General features: G+C 34.6%; 1 protein-coding gene across 1 annotated transcript in view; it reads left to right on the forward strand.

Moving 5' to 3' along the window:
* Positions 1-13,223, forward strand: part of LOC108555921 (uncharacterized) — a 28,949-nt gene that overhangs the window by 7,637 nt on the left and 8,089 nt on the right. Inside the window, 15 exon segments of the mRNA XM_017911806.1 lie at positions 441-721; positions 2,466-2,650; positions 3,097-3,264; positions 3,348-3,500; positions 3,910-4,536; positions 4,643-4,801; positions 6,086-6,560; positions 7,017-7,258; positions 7,986-8,344; positions 9,502-9,776; positions 9,893-10,077; positions 10,281-10,448; positions 10,988-11,125; positions 11,220-11,298; positions 11,994-12,532. Of these exon segments, the coding sequence (XP_017767295.1) occupies positions 441-721; positions 2,466-2,650; positions 3,097-3,264; positions 3,348-3,500; positions 3,910-4,536; positions 4,643-4,801; positions 6,086-6,560; positions 7,017-7,258; positions 7,986-8,344; positions 9,502-9,776; positions 9,893-10,077; positions 10,281-10,448; positions 10,988-11,125; positions 11,220-11,298; positions 11,994-12,532 (4,033 nt within the window).

Genomic DNA, 13,223 nt, shown 5'->3' on the forward strand with positions numbered 1-13,223 from the left:
TTATGTATCTAAGATACGATTCGAGAGTTGAACGATAAGGAAATTTGTTTCAACGACATGACAAGAATAGATCTTGAATTCGATGACAATAGAAATCTCTAGACCTGTTTTCATGTTTATATCGTATCGTCTATTAAGCTACATTTACACTGGATAAAGAAAGACGTGAAAAAATTGCATATGGAGGAATGAAAGAACAAAATTGTATTCTGAGATATGTTGTACTGCAAGTTCAAATACAAACTTAAATTATCCGAAATTGAATCATAATATTACACGATATTAAATAAATTTAATATTACATTTTGATAGACTTATTATTAATAAATCACATAAAATAGAAAAGTATTATATCTGCAAACACCGTTTATTGTGTCATTGACATGACACATTGGAATCTTAAAATACCATTATTTTACGCAATTAAATTACTTTTTCAGGTTTTTATCGAGTAAATTACGATAATGCTTCTTGGTACCGTATCATCGACACGTTAAACAACGGCAACTATCAGAAGATACACGTTCTCAATAGAGCCGCTATAGTCGACGACTTGTTGAACTTAGCAAGAGCCGGCCAAGTCCCTTACCAAACTACTTTGGATGGTTTGCGATATCTTAAACGAGAATGGAATTATTTGCCATACAAAGCAGCGATCTCTAACCTCGTGTATCTCGACGAGCGATTATCTGGACAAGCCGACTATTATGAACAATTCAAGGTTTGTCATGATCATGATTGTGAATTATTATTAAGCGAACACGACATCGTTGCTCCAAGCAGCCTTATTTCCTTGATATTTGAACCTGAATTCAAACATCAAACGATAGGAATTGTGCAATCGACATTGAACCTTAAAAGCTATTGCTTTGGAACATCGATAAATATAGATTCACGATTATTATTTTGCAGAATAGCAGATATGTCATATGTTAAATTTAATCGATTGAAAGTTAAGAGTAGAATTCACGATGACTTCTTAAAGTAGATAAAGAAACTTCCTATATTTGTTTGGTTTCTGCCATGTTTAGTCTTGTATTTTCCAATGAATTACTAATGTATACTCAACTTTAATGTCAAACATTAACACGTTGAGCCCGGCGTCGGTCCCTGGGGACCGACAGTGGACTTTTCGTTTGGACAGCGTCATGGGACCGACAGTATCAAAGTTAAAAAATAGATGTAGTAATTTTAATTACTATTAAAATTAATTATTGAAACACTCTGAAGAAAAATGTGGTTTTGTTTTGCATGTATTACAAAACGTGACGACTTTTTCAGTCAAATTTCTGGCTGTCATACGTCCGAATAGCGTTAAATTTTTGTCGTAACGTCGGGAAGGACAGCAATATCAGCTCAACGAGTTAAAGTAAAGGTTTCATGTATGACGATACGTAGTACAATTTGCAGAATATAGTATGATGAAGAATAATGACAAAAATGTAAATAATCACGAAGTAATCGTCATTTCGATAATGATATGGCATATTGGACAACTTTATAATCATTTAAATAATACGAACGTATACTTCATTTTTTTAATTAGGATAACATAGAAATGTTCGGCTCTAATCAATTGCTTTTTCGTTAAATTTTTTCATATAATACAACTTTTTAATAAGAGACGGAAATGAAAACTTTAAACTCGACATTGTTGTGTACTCTTTTATCAAGATAAAGGACACTGAAAAGTTTTTCAATTTTCTAAGCTCCATAGGCTTCTGTGAATTCGGTACTTGTTCGCCATAGTTACTAAAAGTCTTGGGGGAAAAATGGCGCATGTGATAGAATCTTTAATTAATTTAATAAAGCAATGGGCAAACTTAATCTTCTAGATTCTAAAAGTCCGGAACTTCAGAGTATGTTACGATATGTATATTTTGATTTTCATATTATTTGTTTATCACTTTACCATTATAGGGTACAAATACCGAAGAGTTTGTAATAATCAATAATCTTTAGCACCCAGGAAATATTGAAAAATTTTAATCAATTAGAATTTCTCATGAGTAAACGAAATTACAGTTATAGAGGGTTAACCCTTTGCACTCCAAACAATTTTTAATATGACCTACCAGCAACTCCCAGTCATTTTACTTTTCCTGTTAGCTTTTATAGTACAATGTTTACCAGTCAAGTCGCATTTCATTTTCATCAGTTCTTCTGTCAAACGTATACTGATATAATACCTATCAGTAAACATACGGTAACCCTGTGTTTCGAGAATTTTATCTAACAATATTTGATATAAATCCTGCGGAATTCTAGTGCCGCAGTAGCTGCAACGGAGTTACAGGCTATCTTACAATGTCGCCATAGCGACGACAACGGAGTGTAAAGGGTTAAAGAATGGATTCATAGAGATTTGAAGATTTATAATAAAATTCTAATACTTATCTTGCTTTTTTGAGAATATACATAATTGTGCAATTTTTCTGTCGCCAATTAAGTGTTAACTGTTGCAGAAATTTGTTCTCAACCTCATTCATGATACATATGAAAGTGTCGGATACGTAGATCGTCCGAGTGACGACAGATTAAAAGTATTACTGAGGGGTGAATTGAACAAGTTGGCTTGCAACTATGATCACGAGGGCTGCGTGGAAACCTTCATTGGAATGTTCAAACAATGGAGATACCGTAACATATCGTAAGAGAATTTACATTCTATTTCTATTGTATCGTTTAATAATAATGAAAAACGAATAATCAAGGGTTCAATTGTATGTGTATGTTATTTAATTCTTGAAAATGGTTAAACAATTGAAGGAATAAAAATTGAGTCATTCTGAACCAATTTCTTATTAAATTACTATATTCGTTTGATACGCTTTATTATTCTAATACAGGTACATAGTAATATACTAATAATAGTAATATATTTTCATACTATGTATGATTCTTTTTTTTTGGCAAAACTGCACTTCTCATTGAAAGGTTCTCTTGGCTAAATTAAGAATAAAGAAATTAAACTATTTTATCTAACTACATAATATAATAATATATTACATTAGACTATCTTAATGTTAAATTATTTTGTCACTATCGTGATCTCTGATATTTTGTTACAAACAATATCTGCAATAAACATTACAGAATTGAACCGAACCAGCGACCTGTCGCATATTGCATGGGCGTAAAACATGGAACCAAAGATGACTGGGAATTCTTATGGAATCAATATTATTACTCAAATTCCCCGACGGACCAAGAAGTCATGCTACGAGCTCTCGGTTGTACCCAGAACACTGATCTTTTGGAAAAGTAACGATTCCACTTTCGCTCTTATTATCTCCTAAAAACACCTATCGTCCAGTATTTACAATTCATCTATGCCATTTCTTCAGATACCTCCTATATGCAATCAAAGGATTCCAAGAAAGCAGAATTCGATCGCAAGACACTTCCTTCGTGTACTCTGCGGTCTCTAGGTCCAGTTCCAGTGGCGCAGAGATCGTCCTAAATTTCGTCGACAAGTATTACGCTCAGATGATAGAATTGTACGTATGAAAATTCGGAAACGATGCTTCTATGCCTAGCCTACACTGGTTAGGATTGTTCATAAACAGAAATAGAATCGTATTCGTATTAGGACTTGCGATACAGCTGATGAGCAAAACATATGCAGTCGTAAACTCTGATGCTTTTGAATACCAGTTTCACTGAGAAGAAAGTTCAAGCAGATTATTTCTCTCTCTACGAGTATTGTTATTCTGTTCCTCAACTGCTCGCCAGTTTCAACGTGAACAGGATACTTCTTTTCATTGTGATCGCAATTGCTCACAGACGGTACTGGTCAACGTGGACCAAGAATAAGAATCGAACATCTGATTTATTTCATTAGCAGACGAAATGAACCTCTTTTTCAGCTTTCTGTTCCTTATACTCATAACTATTTTCCTATTTCAGTTTCAACGGAACAGAAGAAATTTCCAGCATCCTCTCGACTGCTTCGCAGCGTTTCTCCACGCAACAATTGGTGAACAAGTACGAGAATTTGATCGAGGAACGCAAAACGGAATTTGAGAAAATCCTGGAACCTCTGAAGAAATCCCTGGATGTCGCGAAATACGAATTGCAGTGGTTGAGAAATTACGGGAAATCGGTCACCACGTGGGTAATTGGGTTTAACGAGGCAAACAACAAGGAGGGTGCTAAGGATACCACGGATTACCGTCTGCCCACAAGCATAATCCCTGAAACGTATGCCATTTGGATAGGCACCAACTTGACCGAAGAGGACAATTTTACGTTTACAGGAACAGTTAATATTAACGCGAAAATCGCGAAGAATACGAGGAATATCACTTTGCACTCGTCTGGTCTTACCCACAAATATATTAATGTACTGACAGAAAATAATAACGTAACAAGGATATACTCCAAAGACAAATATGACTTCCTGATCATTGAGTTTGAACAAGATTTACAAATGGGGCAAAATATAATCATTAATATAGAGTACACGGGGTATCTAAATGATGAGTTGGATGGATTGTATAGGAGTTCGTACATAGACGATCTGGGCCGAAGGAGGTAAAGAATTTCACCGTCTCTTTTGTGTTTCTGTAATTTTTGTCGAGTTTTTGTATTTTCCGAAGCGAGATACAATTGTATCGAATAAATTTGATTTATTTAACAGATGGTTAGCTGCCACGCAGATGCAACCAGTTTCAGCTCGTAAGATGTTTCCATGCTTCGACGAACCAGCAATGAAGGCAAAATTCGTTATGCACGTTGTAGTACCACAGAACTTTTCCGCCATCAGTAATATGAGACTCGATCAAATATATATGCAACAGTAAGTACTTTCTCTTCCTTGAATATCAAGTTAGAACGGTTCGCATTACAATAATCTTTATAGCATAATTTTGTTTCAAATATTCTCTTAACACTGAACCTACCACGGTCAAATGACCGATGAATGAGAAAATGATAGATTCATGAAAAAATGAAACAATTCGAGACACTGAAAGATTAATTGCACGTATATTGGAAGAAAAATTGCGAAAATGAGTGGCTAAGATGATAAGGTTCAATGAGGAATTTTAAATGACAGTTTTAAAAACGGATATTTAAGCCATGGTAGGTTTAGTGTTAACGATTAAACGAATAATCTAGCTATGAAATTTTATCGTCGAGGGGTTTATTCAATTCTGACAAATAAGTATTTAAAAAAAATCAATTTTTTCGATGATAGTATTTTAAAACAATTCATTTTAAACCAGATTACGTCGTTTAATCTCTTCGATAAGTAGAACGTAACATTGATATTACAATAACTACTGTTATATCTTGATCAATCCAATTAGGCATTTATGCATGCAAGGATTTTGAAATTTTGCCTTGTATACATTTTTACGTTGCTTTCTACCCTTTTACTAAGTTTTAAACCTATTCACTGAACACGCAATCTATGTTTGCTAATTTCTTTTGGAAGAAATATTTTGCAACAATTTTTCTCACCATCTATGAATTCTGGCTTAAATAATACAACTTTGCGTTTCAATAAATGGTTCCAAGAATTCAGTCGTATAATTGCTCTGAGGTCTGTAAAAAGTTCTAAAGTTTGCAATCGAAACAACGCAGGAACAAGACAGATATTCCTTTCACTCTCTTTGACGCCTTTGATGCTCTTGGAATCTCTACGTCTGACATGGTAATAAAATAAATTACATCTACATGCTTTTTATTTTGTTTCAAACAGTAAACGATCCTATGTCTACGCCAATGTTTTATAATTCTATCCCATTCCATTTCGATGTTACTCTGTTTGTCACATAGTGCAATGTAATCTTATTCGTGGATGTGACATTTCTAGTCAATAAGAAAAATTCGCGTGACCTATCTGTACGATTCTGCTATGAAAGGTGGACTTATTACATTCTAATCAAAGCAGCATTCTTTTCGCCTGCAAACTCCTGAGCTCCGCACAATATATTATTTGACCTCTAATGAATCTAGGTGCAATAGAGGTGAAATTTTCAAAAGATTTCTTCCAACAGAACACAGCTTAAGCCTGAAAGCCTCAACCTTAATCATCTCAGTCAACAGAACTAGTAACTTCGTTAAACTCTCGTTACAGAAACGAAATGAAGGTATTGGTCTTCGAAGAGACGCCTAGAATGTCTACATACTTAGTGGCTCTAATAATTTCCGATTTTGCGTCACTGAAGTCTGACGAAGGTTCTTATGCAGTATGGACTAGACGAAATGCTATCAGTAGTGGACAATACGCTTTGTCCGTCATGGACGGCCTCATGAAATTCTACGAGAACGCATTGAATATCGAGTATCCACTACCAAAACTGGACATGGCTGCATTGCCAGACTTTAAGTCAGGTGCAATGGAAAATTGGGGTTTATTGACTTACAAGGAAAGGAACTTGCTATATGACAGTAATTTATCGACTTCCGGTTCGAAACAAAGTATAATGCAAGTGATATCGCATGAAATCGCTCATCAATGGTTTGGCAACCTTGTCAGTCCGCTTTGGTGGAAGTACACATGGTTGAACGAAGGCTTCGCAAGATTCTTTGAGTACTTTGGATCTTCAAAAGTAAGTATTTTAAACAGAAAAATCTTTCAGTTTCTCGCCTTCTGCTTCACTATAATGGGAAAACTTTAAACCCTTTGCGGACGAGCGCCGCATATATGCGTTCGGCGGAGAGACTCATAAATGTGTCCCACGTAAACGCGTTGCTATGGCCGAGAAACACGTATATGTGTCCGCTGTTGCGGCTCTAGGACCACACGTCCCAAGTTAAGTGGTGTACTGTTTTATGTCCTTATTGACAGCGTCGTTATGAATGAAAATCACGTTTAAATAGAAATGAGTGCTGGTAATTTTGAATGACTATAGCGACAGCGGCTCGTCCCCACGGTTTACTCAAAACCGCTCCGACCGCAAAGGGTTAATATTCTTTCTCAATTTTTCTATCCTTCTAATGTAAGGATTTTTATTTAATTCGTTCAACTAAATGATGCCAAATCGCCAATTAATAAAACTTGTCAGGTGGTACCTGATACGTGGTCCTTGGAGTCCCAGTTCATCACGGAACAGCTTTACTCAGCTTTCGCAGATGACAGTTTGAAGTCCACTCACGCTATGACCCATGATGTTTACAATCCAACGGAAATTAACGGAATATTCGATAGAATATCCTACGCTAAATCTGCTAGCGTGATAAGAATGATGTATAAGTCGTTTGGTGACAACATATTTTATGGAGCTCTCAGAAGCTATCTAAACAAACGGTAAGACTTGATTTGCACGTATGAAGAAAAAGAAAAAGTGAAGGATACAGTATTTGCTATAAAATTAAATTCTTAAAACTTATGTATAAAAGAACTCTTGCTATGGACATGATATATGTTTGATTTAATTTCGTTGTATTCAAAATATATTTGACACAATACCGTCATTAAGATGATATTGTCATTGCTTTGAATAACAACTTGGAAGATACATAAGACTATCAAAATGTAGAATAAGCAAAAAGAATAAGGAATAAGAAGGTGACAAAGAATACGTAGAGTGTGTATATACTAAATATATAATACTAAGTATTCATTGGAGCAAAAGAATAAAACTTTTGCATTTATTAGCATAAAGTTAATAGGTCTGTTATTTTTGCTCCAGACACTGAAATATCCATTCTAAATTATATTATGTAAATATTTCTATAAATTATAAATTATTTCATAACGTAAAAATAATTATTTACTCATCGTTTGATCGTTAATTACATGTCGATAATTATCTTGATTTATTTTGAGCTAGTAACGAAAAGTAGAATTCCAAATGGTATTGTTTTCAAGTTAATAATTATTTACTTATTTAGTTTCTATATAATTTGTATACAAATTAGCACTAGAATATAATTGAAACTGTTGCAGGTGAAGAAGGTTATATGAAACAGGTTTCTATGTTCAAACACACACAGGACACCTATTTTTCTATATTTTCCAATTATCATTTTAGGAAGTACGACACAGCTACACCGGAAGATCTCTTTGATGCATTCAAAGAAATGATCGAGGACGAGAAAGTTAAAGTCACGATTTTCGATATCATGACCAGTTGGACTACCCAACCTGGTTATCCTGTCGTTACTACCGTAAGGCGAAACAATCGTTTGGAACTCCAACAAGAAAGGTTCTTCTTGCATGCTGAAGACAGATCGACTGACGAAAAGAGTCTTTGGCATATACCGATCACTTACACGAGGCTTAGCAATCCAAATTTCAATCAGACGAAACCGATTTATTGGTTCAAGGGTGTCCAAGAAAGCATTATACTACCTTTCGACGATTGGTACTTATTGAATGTACAACAATCTGGTAAGTACTTATGTTAAGAGTCACAGTTCTGAAATGGCAGATTATAGGACAAAGCTTTGTTTGAGAAAGTTAAATGGCGCTGAATGATGTTTATTTCGGAAATTCAAGCTCGTCATTTCTTTAAATACAACTATACCTTCTTTTTGAGAATGTTCGGAAATACATTCTTCCATGTGCTATAAAAAACCATTAGAGTACTTAAATTAAAAATTAATTAGTTAACCCTTTGCGGACTATGGCCGCATATATGCTTTCTGCGTAAACTGTCAATTTGTCTGAGGAACTTACATATGCGTTTGGCGTAAGCCGAAAGACTCGTATATGTGTCTCGCGTAAAAGCATCGCTATGGCCACATGTGCCTACAGTTAAAACTCACATATGCGTTTGGCGTAAACTGATAGAGCCGAAAGACTCGTATATGTGTCTCGCGTAAAAGCATCGCTATGGCCACATGTGCCTACAGTTTGACATCTTAGAGTGCTATCAACGAAAATATCGATTAAGCAGAAATGTGCACTGGCAATTTGAAATGCCTATCGTCGCAACAACTCTACACCATGATACGGTTAACTTCGAACCGTCCCGTCCCCAAAGGGTTAATAACGGGGATACAGAGCTATAGGCGTCCACGCTGCATTGCCAATTGTTTCGAAGGGATATCGTGAGGGATTAAATAAGCGAAAAGCACTATGTCGGATTTCGTCGAAGTTTATTATGCACAAGAGAGGCTGACGCCGAAAAAACGGTGTAGCTTTTAGAAGAGGTCTATATCGCTCTGGGATTGCCAACGAACTGAACTTTTTCAGCCCTGGCTCATGCGTCGTGATCCGTAAATCATGGGGGGCTGGTCGTAAAGACATAGACCAAACCCTCATTGACTCGGAACCCTCGATGTCGCTAAGAGTGGAAAAATGGTTTTCTACTTCGCAACTACGGATGCGTTCCTACAGATTATTTGTAGTACTGAAGTAGTATTTTACTATTATATTAATAGCAATCGAATAGTAATAGTGATCTACTAAGTAGTACATGACTGAACATAGTAATATACTAAATAGTAATTTATTTTAACTTAATTAACACTTTATACACCTATGTTTTCTATCTAATATCAGACTCTCAGGCATACCTTCAATGAACCAAATTCTCTTTTCAGGGTACTACCGTGTAAACTACGACAACGAAACTTGGCAGAAGATAATCAGCCAACTGAATACGAACTTCGAGAGTATACACGAGATCAATCGTGCTGCAATCATCGACGATTTGTTAAACCTTGCTAGAGCAGGACTCGTTAGCTACGATATCGTTATATCCGCGACACAGTACCTGAAAAACGAAAATAGTTACATTCCATGGCATGCGTTCTTCAAAGGATTGCCTTATTTATACAAACAATTCGAAGGAAAGCCTGCTTTCAATGCACTTTCAGTACGTATTATTTATTTTTTATTTAACGATCTTTACCAATTATCCTTGTGTAATATAGTCGTCTCCAGACTGGTTCCTCGAGTTATGAAAACCTTCATTTTTTTATCACTTTACAGAGATACCTATCATCGCTTCTATTATCGACATATGAAAGGCTAGGATACATGGACAAGCAGAACGACACTCATGTTACAAAGTTGTTTAGATCAGATATTCGCTATTGGTCTTGCAAATTGGACCTGTCAGGCTGCAAACTTGAGGCTGAACTACAATTCATGAATTCGTCTAGTAATCCTGAACAGTTAGTGCTATTCTTAATTAATGTCAAGTTAGAAATGGAAGCTTATTGCGTTTATGGTTTTTCATACTTAATTGCCAATAAGCCTTACACGGAGCTGATCTTATTTGAATGGATTAAAAGGAGCTTTGCTAAACATAAAATATGGTATTCTCGTGACTATAATTTTGTCTCGTAACTGATTCTTCTTCGATGTTGTTTTACAGATTCCAACCGAATAGTCGATTTGTATCATACTGCGCGGCTGCCAAAATGGAAGATGATCGAATGTGGAATCGTTTGAATAATATGTATTCGAACTCGACATTTGCCGCAGAAAAATCGATAATTCTTCAAGGTCTCGCCTGTGCTACTAAAGACGCACGCCTCAACGAGTAAGTTTACGTATAAGTATAAGCACATTGCATTAAAAATTCGAAAAATATTCGTCACTCAAAGATATTCAAATTTCATCTAAACATTCTTCATTGCGAATAATAACGATGACATAAATGAAATTAGTAATGGCAATGGAATTTTATTATTTATTTAATGAAATATTTCAATATTGTCTCCAAGTTCGAGCAACTAATTGACAAACACTACTATATTATAATTCTTTTCATAATAAGCTATATAATTTTTAAATTAAGTCATATCGCTTTCCAATTGTCAATAATATTTGTTTCTATTTTGGTGATATTACGATATAACATTATGCTCTATATAATATAATGCACTATGCATATATGAATCATCGTGAATAAATTTTCCTATAGAAACAAATAATAGATACTTTGTATAATATATTTATATACAAAGTTCATATAATAGAATGCTCACATAATGTATGTTTCGGTAACAAAGGTTCCACTATATAGCGTAACTGTTGTAAAATGTATTTCTAATCATATGTACTATTAATGCATTCCAGGCTTCTTCACAACGCGACTTCGAAAGACTCTGAGATTCGATTCGATGACAGCAGGAACGTTTTCAGTTACGTTATCAATACAAGCCCAGAGGGTGTCAAATATGTGATAAAATTCATCAATGAGAATTATGAAAAAATGCTCAACTAGTAAGTAGCGTATCGTAAAATATTCAAGAATTAATATGCTTTCGAATGCGAATTCTAATAATTTTTATGTTATAATTTTTTACAGCTATGGGAGACATTCTGATATCGAAGGTATCTTGAAGATGATCAGCACGAATGTGTTCACCGATGAAACTTATGAGATGGTAATTTGTCTTTTTTATATTTATGATAATTACGAAAATAAGTAAAATCGATATTTATTTGAAACTTTGCTTCGTTCGAAACGAGACATATGAAAATAAATGATTACCGATCTATGCAAAATGCGAATGCATGAATTCGTTATGGAATTTTTATACTGATACATGTTTCATGATATAGTTTAACTATTATAGAACATTTCATGCAACATATTATATGAATAAAAATTTGTTTCGGCGATTGCTTTTCTATTACATCAATCGTGATCAAAAGACATGTTAGAAAACACATCAGAATTTAAATAACTAATATTTTAGTAATTGTATTGTTATTTAATTATTGTATTCCAAATTTACGGTAATATTTTACATCAATATCAGATAAACGATTGCCTTGTGTTTAAATTATAAAATATTCATTAACACAATGCAACAATTTGAGACGATCGTTACTAAGAGTTCTTAGAAAAGTCCACGTTCTTTTTATTATTTTACATTCAGTCGTGATTGTATATGAAAAGTTGTGCATTGAAGAGGTATCTATTCTTAATTAGTCATTATAGGTATACTTATACCATCCACAATGAAAATATAAAAATTTTAAGAATCCATTTTGGATGAAAAATTCATATCATATCCAAACAATTAATAGTAAGTATCATAATCCAAGCTTTAATTCATTCCTATTTCTCCCGCAGTATGACCAACTGTTGAAAGCCATAGAGGAGAGAAGTGGGAAGAAATACACTAACATGAATAATTATACCGATAGCGCCAAACAGGAATTAAAATGGGGCAACGAGAACATTCCAAACATACATTACATTCTCACGCAGATCTATCCCGAAGAAAACTATCGTTTACCAACAACAGTGATGCCGTTAAGTTACAACATTAGTTTGTCCACATATTTCAACGAAAGGAATTTTATGTTTACCGGAAACGTACAGATAGAAATGAAATCTAGAGTGGGCTACGTAAACTCTATAGTCCTGAACTCTCACAACCTCAAAATAAAGGCCGTGTCAGTGTACCAAAAGAATTCGGTCACGAACCAGACAACGGAATTATCAATTAAGGATATCATTATGCAAAAAGAGAGCCAGACACTCGTAATATTCATGAACGCATTTTTAAATCCCGACATCATACTTGACATAGACTTCGAAGGCATTCTAAACGACGATATGAAAGGTTTCTACCGAAGTTATTATATTAATAGTGAAGGAAATATTCGGTGAGTGGAATAATAGATTTTTTAAAAATATTCAATTCTTCGTGTATTGATAAATTTGGCCTATTTGATTTACTTATCACTATAAGTTATTGACATTACATAACGATCGGTCTATAATATACATCTAAATATAGCATACGCAGAGTCTAAATAAATATTTCATTCGGTAGCAAGTCAAATTAATGGATTATTTCAGCGCAATTAAAAATTGATAATTTAGATAATTATTGTTGCACGAAGGTAGCCGAGGGCTGTCGTGGTGAAATCCTATAGTATGTTCCACCAATCGAGATAATGAGTACCTTAGCTTTGCAATAAAGAGCAGTTTCGTGTTTATAAACATATTATTACACTAGTAGCTGCGATTTCGAATGAGATATACATGTGTTATACTAAGTGTTCTATATGCATTCTGACTGAGTTCTGAATAACGTCTGATCTGTTGTCTTCGAGTTCTAAGTGACTTTTGATGTGTTCTGTCTGACAATGAGTTCTAATTACCGTCTGTAATGTCTTGTTGTGTTCTGTCCGGTGTCACCCCAAGTTTGTTTTGATTGGATATTAATGGAGGAAAGATAGAGGTTTCAACTGGATGTGGGTGTTTCGGAAGGACCTTTGATTGAGGAGTGGGAAACTGTCAAGGAAGGTTCCTTTTGGCATTGTTTCGGTCGTCGATATCGCGATTTATGAG

Source organism: Eufriesea mexicana, unplaced genomic scaffold (genome assembly GCF_001483705.2).
Source record: "Eufriesea mexicana isolate 0111107269 unplaced genomic scaffold, ASM148370v2 scaffold337, whole genome shotgun sequence".
Classification (NCBI taxonomy): domain Eukaryota; kingdom Metazoa; phylum Arthropoda; class Insecta; order Hymenoptera; family Apidae; genus Eufriesea; species Eufriesea mexicana.